Raw genomic sequence first — 21,556 nt, forward strand, 5'->3', positions numbered from 1 at the left:
GACAGCCAGCAAGAGAAGGAACACAAGCTGGGGGAGTGGGAGAGGAAGAAGCAGGCTCCCAGCAGAGCAGGGAGCCCGATGCGGGGCTCGATCCCAGGACCCTGAGATCATGCCCTGGGCCGAAGGCAGCCACTTAAGGACTGAGCCACCCAGGCGCCCCTCCTTATGATTTTCTTAATAACATTTTCTTTTCTCTAGCTTACTTCATTGTAAGAATATGGCATATCACATATATAACATACACATTGTTACTCGATTGTTTCTGTTATCGATAAGGCTTCCAGGCCACAGTAAGCTATCAGGAGTTGCGTTTTGGGGGAGTCACAAGTTCTACGCGGATTTTCGACTGCACAGGGGTGGGGGGGTTTGCACCCCTTGCTCCCATACTGTTAAAGAGTCCACTGTATATGGAAACTCTTTGAAAGCTCTGAAACACATTAAACAGATGTAAGCTATCGTCTCAATTCTCCCCAAAGTACACTTTGCCTGAAATATTGAGCCGAAGTCCGGGAATGTTAGCACTATTCAAAATCCAAATCCGTATTTTGCTCCATCTGTATGAAAATGCTCTCTTTCACCCTCTAAGGTTTCCAGGGGCTACCATGACGGTCACCGTGGTGTATGATAACTCTGAGGCAACGGAGCTCTGTGCCGCTCAGCACCTCTACCTCAAGCCCATAGCAAAACTGATGATCAATGTCTTGCTCCCAGAGAGCTCAGAACCGATGAGGCCCTTCTCCAACTGGGAAGTGCTTGACCAGCTGAAGAGCCTGATTTGCCCTGACCAGTTCACCACCGTTCGGCTCTCCAAGAGCACGAAGGACTTCATCCGATTCGAGGGCGAGGCTGAAACGCGCAGTTTGGTTCAGATCTTGAAGGCCAAGTTACATGGGAAGATCATCAAGCTAAATGGTTTGAAGACAGACTTAAAAGTCGTGGCTACAGATGCCCAGGGAGAGTGGGAACGTTTCCCCAGGGAAAAGGAGGCCTCAGGGAGCGATGGGGCCGAAGAGCAGGACCAGGATAAGAGCCCAGATTCTATCTATTTCGAAGGCTTGCCTTGCAAATGGTTTGCGCCCAAAGGTTCCAGCGGGGAGAAGCCCTGTGAAGAGATCCTTCGGGTGGTCTTTGAAAGCTTTGGGAAGATCAAGAATGTGGACATCCCTATGCTGGACCCCTACAGAGAAGTGATGACTGGTGGAAACTTCGGGGGTTTTAGCTTTGGCTTGCAGACCTTCGAGGCTTTTATACAGTACCAGGAGTCAACTGACTTTGAGAAAGCCATGGAGTCCCTTCGAGGGATGAAGCTGATGCTGAAAGGAGATGATGGGAAAGCTCTGGCCTGTAACATCAAGGTAAGAAGGAGCCAGAATTTCTTTCATTTCCCACCGTTCAGGTGGTCCTGAGCAAAAGCTGGAAGGAAGCATCTAGAATAAATTTCCTTAGACCCCCATTAGGCTCTGATCAATAGCTGATGTAGAGATTTGTGTTGTCACTCATAAACGGATGTTTAGGAAGAAAACTAATCCTGATGTGGACATTCTTCTGCCAGCCGTGGTTTGGAAGGGATGGTTCTTATAAATCTGGGGTTCAGCCCCGACTTCTTGAGGGCACTGAAGAATTCTTCTGGCCCTTATGGAACTATCTCACATGCTTGTTCCATTACACGAGTTGCTGAGAGAAAGGATCCATGCAGTTTGAAAGCACAGGAGAGCAGTTTGCTCCCTGTTATTCTTGGGGGCAACAACCTACATTTTCAGGATGTCTGTCAGGTAAATTGCTGGAACATACTCTCAACAAACTGGGATCCTTTCCTTCCAAGATCATGCTGCCTATCCAGCCATGCCACCTCATCGATGTCTCAATACTTGGCCATCTCCTTTTTGACCTCTTAATCCAGCAGAGGAAAAGATGCTACTAAACACTCCTTATTCTCTCAGTTAGCCTTGAGCATGCATTTGGACTTTCAGCTTAAGTAGCTTCCTATGTATGAGTGTGTGTGTGTGTGTGTGTGTGTGTGTGTGTGTGTGAAGCTACTTACATTAAAATACATCTTTTAAAATTATGAGCTATTAAGCCAGACAAAAGATAAAACACATACTATAATGGCCACCCATGTACCCGTTGCCCATCGTAAAAAAAGAACACATCACCCATGAGATGAGACGCCATCCCCCTCCCTCCCCTCAAAGGTGGCCACAATCGCGAATTTGGTGTTTAGCATTCTTGTGTACATTTAAAGGGCTGTTTTTGCCTCCTTTTCATTTTCAAGCAAATTAGTAGTGCCTTGATTGGACTTTTGCTTTATTCGGGGGATTTGCAAAGTAGCTTAATAATCACTACAGTCCAATCTTGTATCCCATTAGGTCAGTTCTCTTGCATCTGTGCTTCCCCAATCCTTCCTCCACCCCCTACACATTATTATTATTATTATTTGCCTATTTTTGTCTCTGGCAACTCAAATACCTGAACTCAGTTGATCTTTATAACAAGCCAGAGGTAATAAACTCACATCCCTCAGAGCCTGTGCCCATAATGACACTGTAATGCCATCTAAGGCCATATGAGAGCTCCTCAAGGGTTCTCCCAAAGGCAGTTCTAGAACCCAAGGGGCTGTTGGGCAGGTGATCAAGGAACAGGGGAACAGTATGGGGACGGGAATGCGGAGAGGACATCTTGAATTTATCGAATTTTGAATTGTTCTGTACATACTGGTTTCATCTCATGGGCCTGGGACACACCCAGCCGGCTGGCAGACTTTTCTAATGAAACTCTGAATTGTCTGTGGGCAGGTTATGTTTGATACAACCAAGCATTTCAGCGAAGGGGCTATAAGGAGGAGAAATCAAGAAAGGCTAAAGTTACAAGAGCTGGAGGAAGAAAGGAAAAAAGTAAAGAGAGACGAGGAAGAGGCTGCAAGGTGAGGAGACCAACGTTAACAAGGAGGGAGTTTTCACTTTTGAGGTGTGGGTTTACCCCTTCCGGGTGAATGGCCACACTCGATAGGTCACATTGAGGTGGGGGCGGCAGGAATTGGTACAGATCAGAGAACTCTGCAGAAGCCTACAGTCTTCCAGCTGTGCTGTTACGAAACCAAAATGGCCAGACTATTGAAAATGAGAAACTTAAAAAGAAAGTTCTCAGGGAGAACAAGTAATGAGCTAGATTAAGATATTTGGGAAGATATGATTAAAAAAAAAAAAGGATCCCGGCTTTTACAGTGAAAATCCTAGCCCACCAAATTAAAAAGTTGACCAGTTTACCCCCAATTTACCAAAGTATACCTTGCCTACTAATTTAAGATTAAAAAAACCAAATTCTTCTTAGGTTTGGGAGAGATTTTCTTCCATGAAATGGTCAACAGTCAAACCAACCCCTCGACAGGAAGGCATGGATTTCTTGGCCTTCTATTTCTTGTTGGCTTAAGTTCTTTTGGTGAATTTGAGGAACCTCCATGTTTATTTCTTTGAGCTTATCCTTGTTTTCTAATTTAGGGACTTGAGCCTAGAAAGGGCTATTGGATTGCCAAAGGTTTGCCAAGAGATACAAACGGGCTCTCAAAACCAGTTTTGCCTCTTGGCCCCTCCCCTCACGTGTTTATTCTTTCAGTCTTTCTTGTAAATTACAGTCATTCAAAAAAAGGAGACAGAGAGTCCCCTTCCATGTGCCTTTCCGTTTTTTGGCTGGCGGGGTGATAGCAGTTGCTTGAGATCATGTCTGTGAAACTCGGCCGGAGTTTGAGCCCAGCCAGGGCAACTATTCCCCCAAATTTCCAGACTAAACATGCAGTTGAGATAATCTTCCAGCTTTTGGCTAAGTCCTCACTCAGGTAATTGTCCCTTCTTTCCCCTTCCCCATGGTTCCATAAGGGCCCAAGCAAAACAGTTCAGTTTTTTGGAAAACAGCAGTAAACCAAGGCCATATTCTTCTAAGCCAGGATGTTTTATGATAGTGTTCTGTGTTAAGTGATAGGTACCAAGGATGAGTTCTCAGCCACAAGAGTTTCTGAGTGCCTTGACTTCCCTTATAAGCCTCCGTGAAGCCAGCTCCATGGAAAGTTTTGATCTCAAGAGAAATGAAATCACCACTGTGATGGCTAGCTCCCCAACCTGGACTGCTTGTGGTTTGAGAAAGTAGGGACTTCTAGAAGCCCCTTCTTTGAATTCTGTAGCCTTCTTTCTGTATACCCTCTCCTGTACATGCTTCTGACCAGCTCAGTTTTGTGTCCTTCCCCTTTGACTGATGCGCCAATGGTGTCTTATTCCCTCAGTTGTCTATGTCAAACCCTGGGGTTAGCACTGCGTGATTCTGGGAAACCGAAATGATCCATCCTCCCCCCAGCAGTGGGGAAGGAGCTGGAAGGAGAGCCAATGCCTTAATCCATGCCTTCTGAATGATTGAATCTTAATCGTTGTCCAGAAAAAGAAAAGAGGAGGAGAGGAGAGCCCAGGAAAAGAGGAAGAAGGCCAGGGTCAGGAGACGAGGCCCAAAGGAGAGAGACAGACGCCGGCGCAGGAAACCGAAGGCCCGAGCCCCCGCTGACGGCGCCAGGGAGCCCGACTCTTCGGAGGAGTGGGAGGACAGGAAGTACCTGCTGGCCCAGAGGCGGGTGGAGGCACTGCGGTTGCTACGGGTCCTCTTGAGGAAAACTGCAGTAAGGCTCTTTCTCAATCCGTCTTCGCTTTTGGTAGGTACTTGGTCCTTCGGAGCCGCACTTTGACACTGACGCGGTGGCCCATTTAAAATCAATTCCGTGGAAGACTCTTTGTCTTCCTCGGGGTTTGTTTTCAATAGGCCGATCTCCAGTAACCCCAACTGTGGATTTTCACAAGGGAGGGCGCCCAAGGGCTCCGACACCGTTGTGTCTCACCCCTGCGGTCTGCCACACCCACACTTTGTGTTCTCCAACTCCGGGACTGTGCGACCCAGAGCAGGATAGCTGGTGAATCTCCTCGAGGCTCCTAATGCCAGGGGGAGGGGATGGAAGGCATGGATGTTAGGCCGGTAGTAGCGTTCCAGTAACTTCACTTGTCCATTCACCTGCAGTGGGTTTGGATGGGAAGGAAGAGCCTTGGACAGAGACCTTTGCGTAGCGAGCTCCTGTTAGTCTAGTCTTAAACTCTTTGCTAGGGAATTTCTGACAGCAGAGCAATTTGTTTTGTTTGGAGTTTCCATTTTGGAGTTTCACAATTTTTTTTGTTTTTTGTTTTTTTGCCCCACTTTACTGACCTCCTAAAAAAAAAAACCAACAGACTCTGCAGATGGCCCGGAGTTAAGGCCAGAAAGGTTCCCAGATTGTTTATTTAAAAACGCATCTTCAGTGTTTTTAAATATGCGGAGTGAATGGCATCAGGGTCAGATACTCTGATGGATATTTGGATTCCCAGCCTTTCTCTCTTTAGTGTGGACAACCAACCTTGAAAATCCGGATCAGAAAAATCTCACATTTACATTTATAATAAGTCTCGCTGAATCTCTTAATTTACTGTAATGACCTCCAGGGGTGATTCCTTTCTAAGAATTTGTCTCTCTAAATGTATGTGGTGCCTAACTCTTGGCCCCATGGGTGGGGCCTCACACTGATGACGCAGTCCCCAGGTTCTAATCCCAGGTAATGGGTAGGCACTGTCCCGAGGTGTGGCTCGTGTCAGCGAGAGCACAGTGCGATCTCTCCCAGCAGGGTGGGGTCCGTGGGCAGCACCTTTCACCTGCCCTGTGGTTGTGCAGAGCCGACAGCACAGACAGACCCATTGCCACGGCCACACTTTCTACCTGCCGCCTTGCTTCTGACTGAAGCAGGCGAGGGGGGACAGCTCGGGGACATCTTCACCAGCAACCCATGGGAGGAGGCGGGATGACAAACAGAGAGACAGGTTCTCTTTTAAGCCAGTTGATTCCCTTTTAGAACACATTTCACCCATGAGTGTTTTCCTATTCTAGGATCTTCTGGGAAGGCTGTAGAGCATTTCTTATTCCTCTTACTACCCCCAGCCCCTAGCCTAAGACTTGGAACTGTAAGTCCTCACCAGTTTGTGAACAAATAAAAAAAAAATGGTTTCGTATGCTTTGAAGGTATGTGAATCATGGCGCACGGCTCACATTCGCCCAAGACATGGAATCCCGTGCCTCCTCTTTCCTCCGTTCCATATTGTTCTGAATTTGAATCTACCTTACATGTTAGAAACCTCTTCAGAACCACACCAGAAAGCCCAGTTTTCTTTGAGATTTTTACACTGTGAATTTTTTCATGTGAGACTTTTAACCTTTTTCTTTAAAGGGACCCACACAGTTTAACCCACAGGGGGTAGATGATGCAAGCCCCAAAGTGAATCAGGCTCCAAGGAACACGTTGGAAAGTCTGAAGAAAGAAGAGTTAAACACTCAGTATCTTCAACATCAGGAGGGAATGCCAAAATATCAGGTTGCCAAGTCAGACAATAAACGAAAACAAAAAATGAAGAAAAGAACTAGGGCTCACTTACGTAAATCTTCCCACCACCTTGGGAGAAAAAAAATAAGATATTCAGCTAGAAAAGAGAGAACTGGAAAATTATTGACTGAGGGATACAATCACAGTTTGGTCTCTGACCAGAATTCTTTGCTGAAGGCAATGATTCAAGATCAGTCTCGTGAGAAAGAAGACCACTCCAGTTCTAATAAATCCAATTCTTCCCGATTATCTGAACCAGACCATGGCAGGAAACAGAAGATCTATGAAACAGATGAATTTATTGATTACCTGTTAAACTATTATCAAACTCCGAAGTATGCCCGTATCTGCCTAGAACCAAGCCACATAGCAAGCCCAAGTCAGTGGCAGAGGGCTGTCCGTGCTAAGGGAAATGGATTTCAAATCAATTTGAGAAAACGTAAGCATCACTCCACCGGTCTGAGCCAAATGCAAAGCCCGGCAACAAGAGAACGGGTTCCAGAAGATGACTACCCGTCAGAGATTTGTACTCAGGATCCCGAACATAAACCCCAAAAGAGAGGAAAAGTGGATTACGCCAAAGAACGTACCGAGGAGTTAAAAAGTCATTGCACGGACCCAGCCAGTGAAGCTGACAATCACCTGTCCCCAGCTGATGGAAAGAGCCATCTGTTGGAAAAGACGCAAGCCTACCAGGTCAAAGATTCCAAATCCACAAGTCAAAGCCAAGTTTCCTCACCCAGTAGGTCCGCAGACTTAGATTTGGAGTTGACAGATTTCTTAGAGGAGATCAGTAGTGATTCCGAATGCTTCAGTGAAACCCTTAGCATAAACAAAGAAGAGAAAGAGAGGTCTGTGGCCACATATGAGAGCTCCCCAGAAAAAAGATCTCTTGATGATGACGAGATCACCACTAGCGACCGAGAAATTAGGTCAAGTCCGCAGACCTTGTATTCAAAGTGGAACCGTGATGGGGAAGACAGCTTCTCTAAACCCAAGCTGAGGACACCAGGCGAGAGGGCCAAGTATGAACTGAGATGTTCATGGCTCAAGGGCGAAAACAGCTCCATTAGAGGTGAGAAGAGCACCAGCAAAAGGAGGGCAGCGCTGGCCCCCAAATACTTGTTCGACGACGGCTACTACCACGAGTCCGGTCCTAGCAGTCTGTTAGGTCACATCGCAAGGAAGAAAAGGAGGTTCGGCGATAGCCCATGTGGCCAGCAAGCGAACTACAGGCCTGCTCATGTGCCAACAGCACCATCAAAAAGTGCTCATGTTTTCTATTTGGGGGATTTGCCCCAAAGAAGAGAGGCTCCATGGAAGTCGGAATATAACCAGGAGGCCAGAAGGTTTAAAAGACACGAGCATTCTAGAGATTCTGTGCTGAATTCTGGTAATTATTATATTAGACATAACAGTCAGGAGCATCTGGACTGTGGAAGCTATTTTGGAAATGGCTACGCTAGTCCCCTATATTTTCAGATGTTTTGAAGGTCTCTTAGATCAGAAACACCCTCATTCTTAGCAAAAAATGTGCAGGAAGAACATATAAAACCAAATATAGCTATGTAGTTAGCAACTACAGAGCAAGAGAGCGGCACTGAAAAGCTTGAACAAGGTCAAATGCAAAACCTTGTTTGTCTCGCCAAAGTATAAAGCATAAATGACTGCAGGTGTGTCGGCAAACTTTGGAAATAAGAGACATCTGGATTCCAAAGGCTGGTGGAACACCGTGCCTGTACGACTTGATCCAAGGACAGACTTTTCTACAGTTCGGCTGAAACCTGGTGCCAGCGAGGAAGCAAAGGAACACTGGGAGGCGTTGACAGCCCTCTGCATGGCTCTCTAGCTGTTAGAATATCAGCATTTGGTGTCAGTTATCTTCAAAGTGGACAACAGTGAGTGAAATAGGCTCTTTTTACACGTGCTTGGAGTTGGTCAGGAACGCCAGGTGCAGCCACAAAACTTTCCTGACTTTTATCTAGAAATAACTACAGGTAGAAGACGAGATTACAGCTCGGACACACCATAGACTTCTTCGTGACATTGGAAGGGTTTGTGACCACCCACCAGAAGGAAATTAATCCATTAATATGTTCATAGTACTCAAAAGAGTTGTCCTTTGAGAAACAAAACTTGAAAGAATCAACGAAAAGGGGCTCGGATTGTCCTTTGAGGCTTAAATGGTTGGTGGACCATTCGCAGAGCTGTTTTTGGAAGAACCCCATGTCATTCCATCCTAGGAAAGCAAGAAAATTGAAGTAAAATAACCAGTGGGATTTGCAAAAGGCAATATGGAAAGATCCCGGGGCACCACTAACAGCACTTGGGAAGATAGGACATGGCAGTATTCCATTTCAGGTTATGTAATCCTTTCACTCAGGGTTGGGTGACATCAGTTTGTAAAAAGCCACTGACTATTCCCAAACTGACTTTTATAAAACATTAACAAGTGCCTCCTCAATCCTCAATAATGCCATGGAGTTAGGAGGAGTCAAGGGCAAAGCCCTAGTTTTCTGGCTGGGGAAAAATGGTATGTGTGCAGGATTTGTAAACTCTTAACAGAAGCAATTTATCTTTTTACCTACTGGTTTTGGACTTCTTGAATATGTTTTTAAATGGAGATATTTTATAGATTCGTAAAGACATCTTAATGCAGTGCATGTTCTATTGAAAGCTCGGCTGATTCATTCTGCCTTATATAGGATTTAGGACCTCAGGGGCAGTAGATGACCTTTTTTTTTTTTTTCCCCAACAAAGCTATACCTGCCTCGGCAGTGGAAGACATCAATGAGATCAGACTGGCTGCAGCAGGAAAAAGGAGATTTCCCTTCACGGAAGTAGCGGAAGGCAATATTTTCATAGGGCACAATTCATTTCAGTCTTAACTTGCCATTCTGTAGAAAAGTACCAGCCGGTAGGGCCAAGGGTAGGATGCCAGTCAGTGTGGTTGCCCTGAATGACGAGGCACGTACTGTGCTCAGAACCAGCCCCTTGAGCAGCCTGATATCTGAAGCGGCTACACGATCTTCTAATTCACCTAAAGTAAGAACCGCACATTGTTTCATTGATCTCTTCTAATCACATTTAATAGACATATGCTAGTTCATGCAAAAGCTCAAAAATGAATGTAACATAGCAGGTCATGCTTGGTATTAGTGAGACGATAACCAACGAATGATTTGTGGGCTCTCTTGTATTCAGTTCCACTTTCAAGCTAGTGACTCTGCCATCGAAACTAGGTTTGGCTTGTCACATCTGAAAAATCGCTCATGGGGTGAGTGCCTTTTCTCCTCTGAGGACTAGCGAGGACTATTAATGTTCAAAGTACTGTTGTCCAGAGTAGCCTTTTAAAGTGCTAAGAGCTTGTATTTTGTCAGACAACTTTTGGTAACTAGGTATTTTTCTCCTCCTGTGAGACCCTGCCTCCTTATTTTTGTCCATGTTTCATGCCATTGAAACAAAGAACATTATGGGTTTGTAATGGAAAGCAGTTACGCTTGTTTTGAAAACAAATCTTCATTTCTTCTGCCATTAGATAATTTTTCTTTGCAGAGATTTTTAGGCATGAAAACAATTTGCTGCTCAGTAACCAGACATAAACAATAAATTGCAAAATACAGCATGTGCAATTTTCGGGGGTATAATAGAACTGGTGCTAAGTCACTTCTATCTAATATTCTGTCTGGTTTCGTTTGTTTGCTAAATACCATCCTGGGGCCTAGAAGTAAGTAAAAATACTGGTTTCATGTTTACTTTCTGTACAACCTTGAATTTTTATATGTCTTGTGGTAATGCGTTTTAGACTTGAATAAACCTTTTTTTGGTGTGTGTGTGTGTAGGCCTTAAATGAGGAAGAGAACAATTTATCCTGTGCTTTTCAGTGGAATGAATGGCTCAGTAAGGAATGAAATAGAACCGAAAATATTGTGATCACTTTCTATTAATTAACATTGTTCTTCTTCGTCGTGCTGTTATTTAAGTGGTGCAAAAGTATTTTCTCATATCTTTTTTCTATGACCTATTAAGTAAGTAAGGGCCTGAACTTAAAACTCTGTCTTTTTAAATAGGTGTTTTCATGTGTTTCCCTTGTATGTGCTGCTGATAGCGCTTTAAGAAAACTAAAAATCCGTCAATGTCTTTTTGTTCAATTTGTTTGAATTTCTCAGGTAGAAAGCCACATAACCTGGTAATTTTGAAAGTAAGAACCAAATAAATGTATTTTTATTCGTTGCCAGACTGTTTAAAATGTTTTAAATAAATGCTAATAATTCCACTGGGGGGGGATGAGTTTCTACTTGTAGTAAGCTGCTTTGCACTCCTGTTGCCCACCCTTTGTGTCATTTGCATTGTTAGAGAAATAGTACATATTTAATTTTCAGATACATTAAAAATAAAATGGTCATGGTGACTAGAGTCTGTTCATTTACCACGCGCACTGGCTAGGATGTCACACATCTCCAGCATTTTCTGTGAAATTATACACACCCATCCGGTTTTGATATTGCTTCTACGCAACTTTTCCCTGCACGATGCTGATGTTTGGGCACGGACTATGTCAGAGCTCACGCAACTGAAGGTCACAGTATTATCTTCATTTTGGATAAACTGAAATAACAGTATTCGACCGAAGACGACCCTCCCTTCCTCAAAGGTTTTGTCGATAACCTTAGAATGTGGCGAAAGGGACCCGTGGCCTTTCCCCTCACCCCTTCGGCACCTGGTGGCAGTGTTCGAGTTCTACAACCTCTTGACATCAGTGAGGGTGTGGGCCGGGCGGTTCTACTCGGAGGGACGAGGGGCTTCACTAGTCAGTCTTTGATCAGTCGGGAGTCACCTGCATTTTGATGGGAAGCATAGAGCAAACCGCCCGCGAGTGTTCTGTAACAAAGACCATACCTTAGTACCCATCTGGGTACTTTACAGCTGAAAAGGTCCTTGTTGGGGTGGGGGTGGGGTTGTCAAAGAGCGCTCTCCGCAACAGCAAGGGCAGTCTGGATGCTTGTTCCAGATCTTGGATTAGCCTCTTGGGCGCTCTGAGGTAAGGTGACTGTGTCATCATGCAAAGCCAGAGATCTGGAGGGGTATGGAAGCCACGGAAAGAACACTTAGGACCCAGAGGTGCTAGTCCTGAGAACACAGTGCCTCTGCGGGGGAGCTGGATAAAAGCAGGGGAACAAACCCGTGCGGTTCACCTGACACCGCCCCCACTGGCTGCGTGCCTGTAACCACCACGCCCCCATCTTAAATGGCGCCTTTTATGTAATGTGGTTTCTGAATGTGCGAGCTGGATTTGAGAAGTTTTTAGACCAAAGTCCTCCCTTATTGTAATATCCTTTTACGTGTAATCAATACAATGTTGATTTCATTCTGAATGGCGGGGAACCAGGCTCTGGACGGTTTCCTCTTGGCATCAGACAAACCCGTTTAACTCAGAAAAAGGAGTAGCCTAATCTTTGCATCTGAATGAGATTTCAGGCTGCAAGGTGGCCCAACTTCTCTCTCCCACCCCCTCCCCAAAGTACACGGTGTAACAGGGCGCTTGGCACGAAATGGGCAACTCGAATATTAGTTGAATGAAACCTAGTGTGGGGGACAGGGCTCATTTAAAGACCACAGAAACAGGCGATGGTTTGGGAACATAAAAAGCACAAAGCTTCGAGCCCTCTCCGGCTCGGAGTACATCCCTTTTAAGAAAACTCTGCCGATTTGAACGTTAAAATGGCAAAACACCAGTATTCGGAGAAAGAAGTTGTGTCGAACCGCATATGCAAGTCTGATCTTTTGACAGGAGGTGAATTAACTTGGCTAGCATGTAAGATTCCCAATGCTTTCCTGATCAGCTGGCATCTGAAAACAGAACCAACCCTGCTGAGACACTTTTAATGTCCTTAGTAAAGTTAGCCCTTAATAACCTTGCTACGGACCTCAAGGCAGAGGTGCCTTTGAGTTTAGAAAGTTCTGATTTAAAGAGGCAGAATTTGACAAGTCACAAAAAATAAATTCACTAACTTCTTAAAAATGTCAGTTTGTACATTTTCATTAGGGCAGTTTAGCTAATCTCAATTCAGTTTTTTTTTTTCAAATTAATTAACTAATTTGAGAGTGGGGGGGTGGGAGGGGCAGAGGGAGACTCAGCCTCCTGGTCAAGCAGGGAGCCTGGAGCCAGGCTTGATTCCAGGACCCTGAGATCATGACCTGAGCTGAAGGCAGGGCCTAAGCGACTGAGCCATCCAGGTGCCCCTCAATTCACTGTTTCTTAACAGGACAAGCTGGTATTTGGTTTGTGGTGTGAGGCCTCTGAAGTGTTGCCCCTTGGTTTCTTTTGGAATACACACATACACACACACACACACACACACACACACACACACACACACACACACACAAAGGGAAACTGAATGTTAAGCTAAAGTAAAATGATCCAATCTGGTTTCTTAGATTAAGGTTTAAAAACCCACCACGCTATACTGGGTAAAACCATTTTTATTAACTGACCAAAGCACTTCATTTTGTTTTCTGATTTGAGGTAAAACCATTAAACACGGTTCACAAGAAAATACAAGGACTATTCAACTACAATTACAAGAGTTTGAAACCTCACTAGTTGTTCATATAATACTTTTACGAATTCATACGACTGTACAGTCTACTTAAGCGAAGTTTATTGTTAACCAAAAGACCAATATCAAAGACCTAGACGCTTGGCCTACTACGCTTGCAGTGGCTATGGTTTCGTAACAACAGAAGAGTAACTGTTACCTTAAGGAATACACTTTAAAAACCACTTGACTAGTGATGTGTACTTTCTTCATTCCTCAGGGGTGTGTGTGCGTGAAGGCTCTCCGGAGAGCGGAGGCCTGCTCCTGTTCCGCGTGCCCCCCCCACAGCGAACTGTGTGAAATCACTGTGGTCCCACCGTGAACGTGGGGATGGGGGAGATAGTTCTATGTTTTAATCATATATTTAGGTTTTTCAGCAAGCCAGTGGATTTCTTCCGAAGTTTTTTTTTTTTGAGTGTTCAGATCCTGTTTTAAGCCTTAGTGTACCTTGCTGTGTTGGCGGGGGCATCTGAGTGTCCAGAGGACGAAAGAATGATGCAGTCTACAAACACAGTGAATGTATTTTTCCCGACCAAGCCCAGCTGTGAGACTTTTTCTTTTTTTAAACTGGGCAGCTCTCTTTCATCAATACCAAAGGCGGCTTTGGAACACTGCAGATTCGCTTTAGAGGTAGATAAAACAGAAATCATGCAGTTAAGTCAATTGAGAAATAAGGGAGTTGCTACCTTGGGGACATGGGGGCTAGAAGCTGATCCTTTGTTCTCGGGGCTAGAAGGACTTCTGCACAGTTCACGTTTTTTTTTTTACCTGTTTGGGGGAAACACCCACATCTTACCTGTCTCGCTCTGGAAACAACGAATTTAAAGGCAGCCTGCACTAACTACAGACAGAAGGGGAGAGTCCTAACATTTGGATTACAGCACTGCGGTTCACGGTCCGGATCCGTGGCACACAAACACGCCATGCACTTGAAGACAGGAGAGTTCATTGGCTCCGTGTCACTAGTGACGTTAATTACAAAAACTTAACAGCAAGTTCGAAACTGCTCTAAATATTGAAATCACCATGTTTTAAAGACAGACTGGAATGTTACAAATGATTCTGCAAAATACAAAAATAGATATGCTTCCACTGGATGCTTTAATCATTTTTCCGAGCGTTCTCATCTTTTGGTTCTTCCTCATCAGAGTACACGGTGGGCTCCTCCCCCTCCTTCAGCAGTTTGCCCACATGATGATACTTGACTGGAGGGAGAGAAGAAGACACAGATGAGCGCGCTCATGCTTCACAGAGGACCCCCACCTGTCACCTGACAGCGTTCGGCGGAGGCCTACGCAGTGTGCTGGGCTTCCCGAAAGTCGTCAGCCGCCCAGGACTCGCCCCGCGGTCCTCGCCCACAGGGATTTAAGAGTTTTGTTCGCAAGAAATACAAAACAGGTAGCGATGTCGGGCACGGAGTGTGCAAGGGAAGGTCAAAGTGAGTCGTGCCTGGGTGCGGGAGGGGGTGAGACGAGCAGGGGCTCGTGAGGAGTTCGTCACAAGGATTTCTTTTTTTTTTTTTTAAGATTTTTATTTATTCATTTGACAGAGACAGAGACAGCCAGCGAGAGAGGGAACACAAGCAGGGGGAGTGGGAGAGGAAGAAGCAGGCTCCCAGCGGAGGAGCCCGATGTGGGACTCGATCCCGGAACGCAGGGATCACGCCCTGAGCAGAAGGCAGACGCTTAAGGACTGAGCCACCCAGGCGCCCCTGTCACAAGGATTTCTGAACACCTGATGAAGAAGGCTATGCTTTGGGAAACGGTGTGGAAGGATTTGAGGCGAGAGGGGTTTCCAGAAAATGACGGCGGCTGTGTACCAAGGCACGCAGGTGAGATGGAACAGATGTGGGGAGCAACAGAGAGACCCAGCTGACAGCGACGGAGTGGGAGTGAGGTTAAGCGAAGCGGTGTGGCCAAGATACTGTGAAGGCTGTGGAAAGCCAGCCTGAAGCGTCTGGACTTAATCCTGTAGGTGGCAAAGGTTTGTGACAAAGGCAACCAGTGCTCTGGCACACGTGGGGTGGTGGTGGCATACCGGGTGGATTACAGCAAGGACACCGGGAGAGGGCTGCCCAGGAGGCCAGCGGGCATGTCTGTGTGAAGGAACAAGAGCCAGGGGTAGGATGTCCATGGGAACGGAAAGGCCAGGGTATGAGCTACTTTAAAGGAAGACTGGAAACATGGGTTAATGAAGTTAAAACTGGAGCTCCCATGGACCGAACTGGCGATCTCATGGGAGATGTTGGAGAAAACAGATTTAAGAGTGCAAACGAGGAACCCAGCCATCAGAAAGAATGAAATCTTGCCACTTGCAGCAACATGGATGGATCTAGAGGGTATTATGCTAAGTGAAATAAGTCAGTCGGAGAAAGACAAATACCATACGATCTCATATGTGGAATTTAAGAAACAAAACAGAGGAACATAGGGGAAGGGCGGGAAAAATAAAAGAAGACGAAAACAGGGAGGCAAACCGTAAGAGACTCTTAACTGTAGAGAACAAATTGAGGGTCGCTGGAGGGGGGTGCAGGGACGGGGTCACTGCGTGACAGGCATGAAAGAGGACACGTGACAGAACGAGCACTGGGTGTGATATGCACCTGCTGAGGCACTAAACTCTACCTCTGAAACTAATCATACCGTATAGATTAACTATAAATTTAAAACACTTTTGAAAAAAGACATGAGAAGGGATAGAGTCGGCAGACCACCATCCCGCTGGCCGCACTCTTGCGGCCCAGCTAACACAGGGTTAATCCTATGGGTGTCAGAGGCCGAGAGAGCCTCCTCTTTCTGCATGTGGGTGGGAATTAGAGGAGTAACCAACCTGTCTAACCAGATAGCCAGACATGCTTTTGTGTGCAATGATCGCTGGGAACAATGGGAACTTCCGTATTTGAACACGTTATAAAGGTCCCTCGGTGTGCTCAGGACCGCAGAACAAACAGGCGCTGGGTGGCGCCCGGGTAACCTGCTTTAAGGGGCACCCCCCCTCCCCGTCTTGAGTGGAGCTCAAGTGTCACCACAGAATTTGGGGCTGGTCTTAGTTTAAGGGGGGAACGTTTTTACACAGTTTTTGCCACCTTGGGGCAGGCAAGCCCTAGAAGACAGAGCTCTGTAAGTCCGAAATTACAACTCACTGGGTCCACATAGAAGAATCTATGTTGACAAAGGCATCCTTAGGACACCAAAAAAATCAGGGCCGATGTGAGATAGCTGAATTATGTTCTGAAAATACAAAGACCTGCCTCTAGACTTCAAAGTATACTTCGATCTGCTTAGGACCTGCAGGTGGGGCCACGGCTGGCTAATAATTAACCCAGAACTCTGAAGTCAGCGTTATTTTCAAAGAAAATGGTTGCGTTTAGCCAAAAGAGTCAGTAATATTTAACTGGCTATAGAGAACAGCAAATAGACAGGATACATTTTAAAATAAAAAAATCTTTAAGCACGGGCCATGGTCTTTATATATGGTTGCAAAGCTGGGAAGGGTTAGTCAAATTCTTAGCAGTGCAACGTTGCTAAAGTGATCATTAGATACTCGGGTTTGACAAAAGCCAATTCCTCAATTCTGGAAATCTGAACTTAACCTCCCCCCATGCTTACTCCCCCCTCCTCCCAAAGACCTCAGCCTTATAGCATAAGCCAGGAAACAAACAGCTCCTTTTTTTCTCTCTTTTTAAAAATGCAGACACCATTGTTGCTGGGCAGATTATAAGCATCATTTGTAGATGAGGCCTATAGTTAGGCTCAATTAGATTCAAAGAGAAGCTGTTTTGTAGAACACAAGTCTCCCATTCTTCAACAGAAATGTGGGCTGCTTTTAAACAGCAAGACTGACTAGTGAGGACTTCTGAAAGTCCCTCTCTCTGTAGCCTACAGATCCTTTCCCCTACACACCAAGCACCAAATCCTAGTGTGGAATCTATGCGAACCTGTCAAAGATTTAAATAACAGAAACCCATGTTTCCATAGAGAACTAGCTAAAAATTGGATGCCATCAGAGCAAGTGACTCAGCATTGCTGCAATTACTTCAAGCCATGAACTTGATCCGTCCAAGATTCAGGAGCCTATCAAAATGCTCCCCAGTTTCTGGCTGCTTAGTAATAACCATTGTACTGCTGCAAACCCCATTACTGGTAGAAATTTGACCCAGACACAATTTTTAAAAAATGCTTACAAGTGAACTGAGAGTCCCAGTCACTCAGGGTCTCCTGCTGGGCAGGAGTGAGGTCAGAAAGGTCATCGTACTCGTCCTTCAGTGCTTCCTTATCCAGGCAGAATGTGGCAAGGCCCCGGGATGCATCTCTTCCAGCAAAGACCCCGTATGGCCCCTCTTAAAAAACAAACAAAGCCAAAGACCAATTCTTTATTAGACAGTCAATTTCTCTGTGGTTTCTTCATAAGGAAGAAAATGGCTTCCTTACCCATCACCAAAGACAGCCCCCCTTTTGCAGTATCAAATTCCATTTGGAAACCAGAAGTGATGTTGATACTTTCATCATTCTGTGGTGGATCCCGAAGGACCCGCTGTCATCGAACTTTTACGAATCAATATGCTATACATTATCATCCATTTCCTGTGACTCTCAAATAGCTAATAAAAAAAGCCACGAATGATTATCTCCTGGGGCGGGATGGGTGGTGGTGGTGGGAAATCATCCAAGACAATACTGAATCCAAGGGTCAGAATTCAACTTCAGGACGTGGAACGCACAGCGTGTCTCTGTTCTAGGCACTTGGGGGTATACCAGTGAAAGCTATGGCTCCTTAAGGGAGTAAGTACTGAGGCATAAATGAAAATATTTCCTTATGAAATGTATCTGATACGTTTTAATGAGTCAAAAGGATCTTACGGTGATCTCTCGTTGTGAGACTGTACTAAACGTGTGGCATCTGCAGCAGAAATCATTGGTTAAGACTATCAGTGGTCCAGAAATCTAGCCACATGTTACATAATCTACTGTTAGTAAAGAGGAGGCGGCAGAGGAGATCAGCTCCTTCAACTCTGGTGAGCTCGGAGACTCAAAATACTGAGACGTTCATGGAATAAAAAAAAAAGACTGAATCAATATCCCCAAATAATTATATAAAACATCAGAATGCTATTATATATAATATTATACTGAACTTTTGTCTAAGAGTGGTGAATTATTCTGTAGGTACTTAAAGCAGATGTTTAGGCTTATTTAAGTATTGCACAAATAAAGGAAAAGAAGCCAGTGTACTTTAAACTATGTGTGGCTTCCCCAGGTAGACTGGATAGCAACTCTGACATTAGAGTTTGTAGGTAACCACTATGCCAAGTATGAGAAGAGATCAAGTTTCAATATGGCCTGGTCACCGGAAACCTCAATCCCTAGGAATTTTTTTTTTTTTTACAATTAGACAAAATTTATGATCAACTTTTAAAAGCAAATAAGGTTCTAAAGAAAACCGGTTGTTTGCGATCTTCATTATGTTATCATGCCTACTAACGAAGGTTAAAAAAAAAAGCCCATTACACCATTTTCACAAACGTGTGTGTGTGTGTGTGTGTGTGTGTGTTTGTGTATACTTCTAGGGGACATGGTAGCATCTGGTACTTGAAAATAGGCCAATTGTTCTGGTTTGGACCTCGCTACTTCAGAGATTATGGTCACAGAATACTTAAAAATGGTTCACGGGGAGCATTAAAAGTCTTTGGAGAATATAGATTATTCACCAGAATGTATCTTCCCTAGAATGTAAGCTCCATGAGCAGAGATGTGTGTCTGTCTTGCTCACAGCTGTATTTCCCAGTACCCACAGAAGCGCTGTGCGTGGAATAATGGGCACTGGAATGAGTAATTTTTAAGACTCCTCAATAACGGGAACGAACACATGATGTCACATATTCCTGGGCTCTCGGGATGATACCGCAGGGTAGAGCCTGAGGAGATCTCACAGTGGGCCACCCTTAGCATTTTTCAGAGGGACAACTAAGGCCCAGAGAGAACAATGCTTTGCACCAGGTCACACAGCTAGTCAGTAATCCAACCAAGATTAGAACTCAGGTGGCCTGACTCCCAGTTTTGTGTTTCTGTGTACAGGCCTGCATTCCTCTCAATGACTTTGCAAATTACAATCCTATGATGTTGCCCCATGGACCCGTTGGACTCCTTGATGGTGTAGCTCCGGAGGCACAGCTATTTACATGATTATGTAAAGTCGAAGTGACAGGGGAAGTGACAACAAAGGTGTGGTTCTCAAAATTCTTTGGACAGTTACATGGCCTACAGAAAGTAGGTCTTCTAAATCAGCCACCAGGAAAAACCGCTAAGGGGACCAGTTCCTGACGAACCTTAACCCATCTGATTTTGATTAGTTGGGCTGGGCCAGTAAAACAAAGCAGGAGTGGAGACGACGGAGATCTCCGCCTTCTATCCTCTTCCCTCTCTCCAGACTAGTGAGGAAGAGGGCCCTCAATGTGGACACACTCCCTGAGCTCCCTGTTTTTAGAAGCCCATATGAGAGGAGCTAAAATCTCTTCCTCCCCCTCTCCAGAATATTCTACAGGGCACGATTTTCTAAACCTGGAGGCCTCTCAAATGCGCCTGGGGGAGCCGCTTAAAATGCAGATTGCTGGACCTTCCCCCCCAGAGCCTCCTCCACAGTGGCTGCGATTAAGCCGGGAATCGGTGTTTTTCCTCAAGCGCATCAGGTGATTCTGATCCGCAACCGGGCTTAGAAAGCCTCATCCCTAAGGCCCTCCAAGCCTGCCCCCCTCCAACGGCTCAGCAGTCATCCACCCTCATTTCCCCTCTGGTTGGCTTTTCCTGAAATCCCCACACCCAGCAGCCCTCACAGCCCTACCCCTTTTGTTTCCCAGGATCCTCCCACTTCTCCCTCCCTCCATTTTTAATTTTTTTTTTTTTTTGGCTTCTAGTCTTTTCTCTCCCGCTATAGACTAAAATGCTGTATTACCTTCTCATCTCGCCACGTTCCCATTGTCCGTTACGCTCAGCCTCCTTCCGCCCCCCATCAGCTCCCTCCCATCCCCCCCCAGCCTCTTCGTTCACCTTCCAGCTTTTCGGTGGGCCACACACAGCACGCGCACACACATACCAAACACATGCCACAAACATACCTGACACATGCCACATTCCGGGTGCGCGCGCGCATGCACGCTCGCGCCTGGCAAGCCACAGCCACGGACTACGCACTCACACATCACCCGCCCGCCCGCACTCGGCGGTTACCTGCCGCTCATCCCACCTCCGCTCTGCTGCCCCCACACCTTCACGGTCACCGCGGCCGCTCCCGGCCGCCGCTGCCTTCGCGTCTTCTCCCAGGCTGGACCTCCCCCCTCCGCTGTCCCCCCCCCGCTTCCCTCGAGACACCCACTTTTCCCTTCTCCAGCCCGACACCGCCCCTCCTTCCAGGAACCCCCAAACCCCATGCCCTCGAAGCCCCCTTAACACTGCGCGCGGCCGTGCCCCCCCTTCCAGGCCGGTGAGCTCGCCCACCCCCCCAGACCCCCCGGCCCGGGCGCTCCAGCCTTCTCCCCGCACCCCCACCCCTATCCCGGTGCTGGCGGCGTCCCCCACCGGCCGCAGCCTTTCTAGAGCGCCCCTCGCCCGCTGCAGCCGGGGAGCCGCCCTGCCACGACCGCCGGGGAGCCGCCATTCCTCCCCTCCGGGGCGCTCCGCTCCCCCCTCGCCTCCCCCGGACCCAGCCCCGGGCCGGGCCCCTTCTTTTGTCTCCGCGTCCCCTGGGCGGCCGCCGTTACCGGGCCCGTAGAACTTGCGGCCTTTGGTCACGTCGAAGACCTTGCCGTTGATGGCCATGAGTATGCGCGGGTCCTGGACGCCGTCGAAGCGCCGCAGCTCGGCAGGGGTGAAGTCGCGCCGCTTAAGGCGGGGCAGCGGGGGCGGCTCGTCGTCGTCGCTATCGCCGCTGGCCGCCGGCTGGTCCCCGCGCACGATCTTGTACAGCAGGAAGACGCAGAGGCCGAGCAGCAGCAGGTTGAGCGGCGACGTGAAAATCTCGTGCAGCAGCCCGCCACCCTCCAGCTCGCTCGGGTCGGCGGCAGTCGCCGCCACATCCTCGGCAGCCATGATCTCTGGAGCAAAGGTTGGGCCGGGCTAGGGAGGGCTCCGGAACTGGCTGCTTTCTCCTCCCTCTCAGCGAGCTAGTGGCGCGCGGGGCTCCGCGGACACCGACTAGCCGGCGGAGGAGGCGGGGCGGGGCGGGGCCGAGGAGGGAGGAGCCTCCCGGCCCCGCCTCCTCCGCGGCTGCCCGGGCGCCGGGCCCCGCGCCGTGTCCAGCTCCGGCCCCCCACCTGGCCTCCGGACGGTCGCTCCCCTCCCCTCCCCTCCCCTCCCCTCCCCCCGGCCGGATCCCGCCTCCCCTGCGGCGGTGGGAGCGGCCCCCCCACGACCCTACCTGCGAGGCCGCGGCCCCAGCCTCCCGCCATCCCCGCGGCAGCCTCTAGCTGAGTGCGACGCGGCGCGCAGCCCTCCTCCGCACCGTCGCCGGCTCCTTGCACCCCGACCCGCTC

General features: G+C 47.3%; 2 protein-coding genes across 2 annotated transcripts; one reads left to right on the forward strand and one right to left on the reverse strand.

Annotated features, from left to right (window-relative positions):
* Window positions 1–391: 391 nt before the first annotated feature.
* Window positions 392–10,824, forward strand: LOC123785103 (A-kinase anchor protein 17B-like). The gene is made up of 4 exons (XM_045786789.2): window positions 392–1,355; window positions 2,793–2,920; window positions 4,420–4,687; window positions 6,278–10,824. Exons 1-4 carry the CDS (start codon window positions 513–515, stop codon window positions 7,919–7,921), a joined length of 2,883 nt encoding a protein of 960 aa, XP_045642745.2. The 5' UTR covers window positions 392–512; the 3' UTR covers window positions 7,922–10,824.
* Window positions 10,825–14,041: 3,217 nt separating this feature from the next.
* Window positions 14,042–21,205, reverse strand: PGRMC1 (progesterone receptor membrane component 1). Its single transcript, XM_045786777.2, has 3 exons — window positions 20,786–21,205; window positions 17,216–17,371; window positions 14,042–14,237 (listed from the first exon to the last, which is right to left on the reverse strand). Exons 1-3 carry the CDS (start codon window positions 21,111–21,113, stop codon window positions 14,134–14,136), a joined length of 588 nt encoding a protein of 195 aa, XP_045642733.1. The 5' UTR covers window positions 21,114–21,205; the 3' UTR covers window positions 14,042–14,133.
* Window positions 21,206–21,556: the final 351 nt, after the last annotated feature.

The sequence above is a fragment of the Ursus americanus genome, chromosome X (genome assembly GCF_024610735.1).
Source record: "Ursus americanus isolate L20-20 chromosome X, mUrsAme1.1.p, whole genome shotgun sequence".
Lineage (NCBI taxonomy): Eukaryota > Metazoa > Chordata > Mammalia > Carnivora > Ursidae > Ursus > Ursus americanus.

Coding starts and splice junctions, on each gene's coding strand:
- PGRMC1 (XM_045786777.2), bottom strand. CDS start 21,113: ATGGCTGCCGAGGATGTGGCGGCGACTGCCGCCGACCCGAGCGAGCTG. Junction 17,372..20,785: donor CCGCAAGTTCTACGGGCCCG/GTAACGGCGGCC, acceptor TTGTTTTTTAAG/AGGGGCCATACGGGGTCTTT. Junction 14,238..17,215: donor CTGGGACTCTCAGTTCACTT/GTAAGCATTTTT, acceptor CTCTCCCTCCAG/TCAAGTATCATCATGTGGGC.
- LOC123785103 (XM_045786789.2), top strand. CDS start 513: ATGTTAGCACTATTCAAAATCCAAATCCGTATTTTGCTCCATCTGTAT. Junction 1,356..2,792: donor CTCTGGCCTGTAACATCAAG/GTAAGAAGGAGC, acceptor GTCTGTGGGCAG/GTTATGTTTGATACAACCAA. Junction 4,688..6,277: donor TCAATCCGTCTTCGCTTTTG/GTAGGTACTTGG, acceptor TTTTCTTTAAAG/GGACCCACACAGTTTAACCC.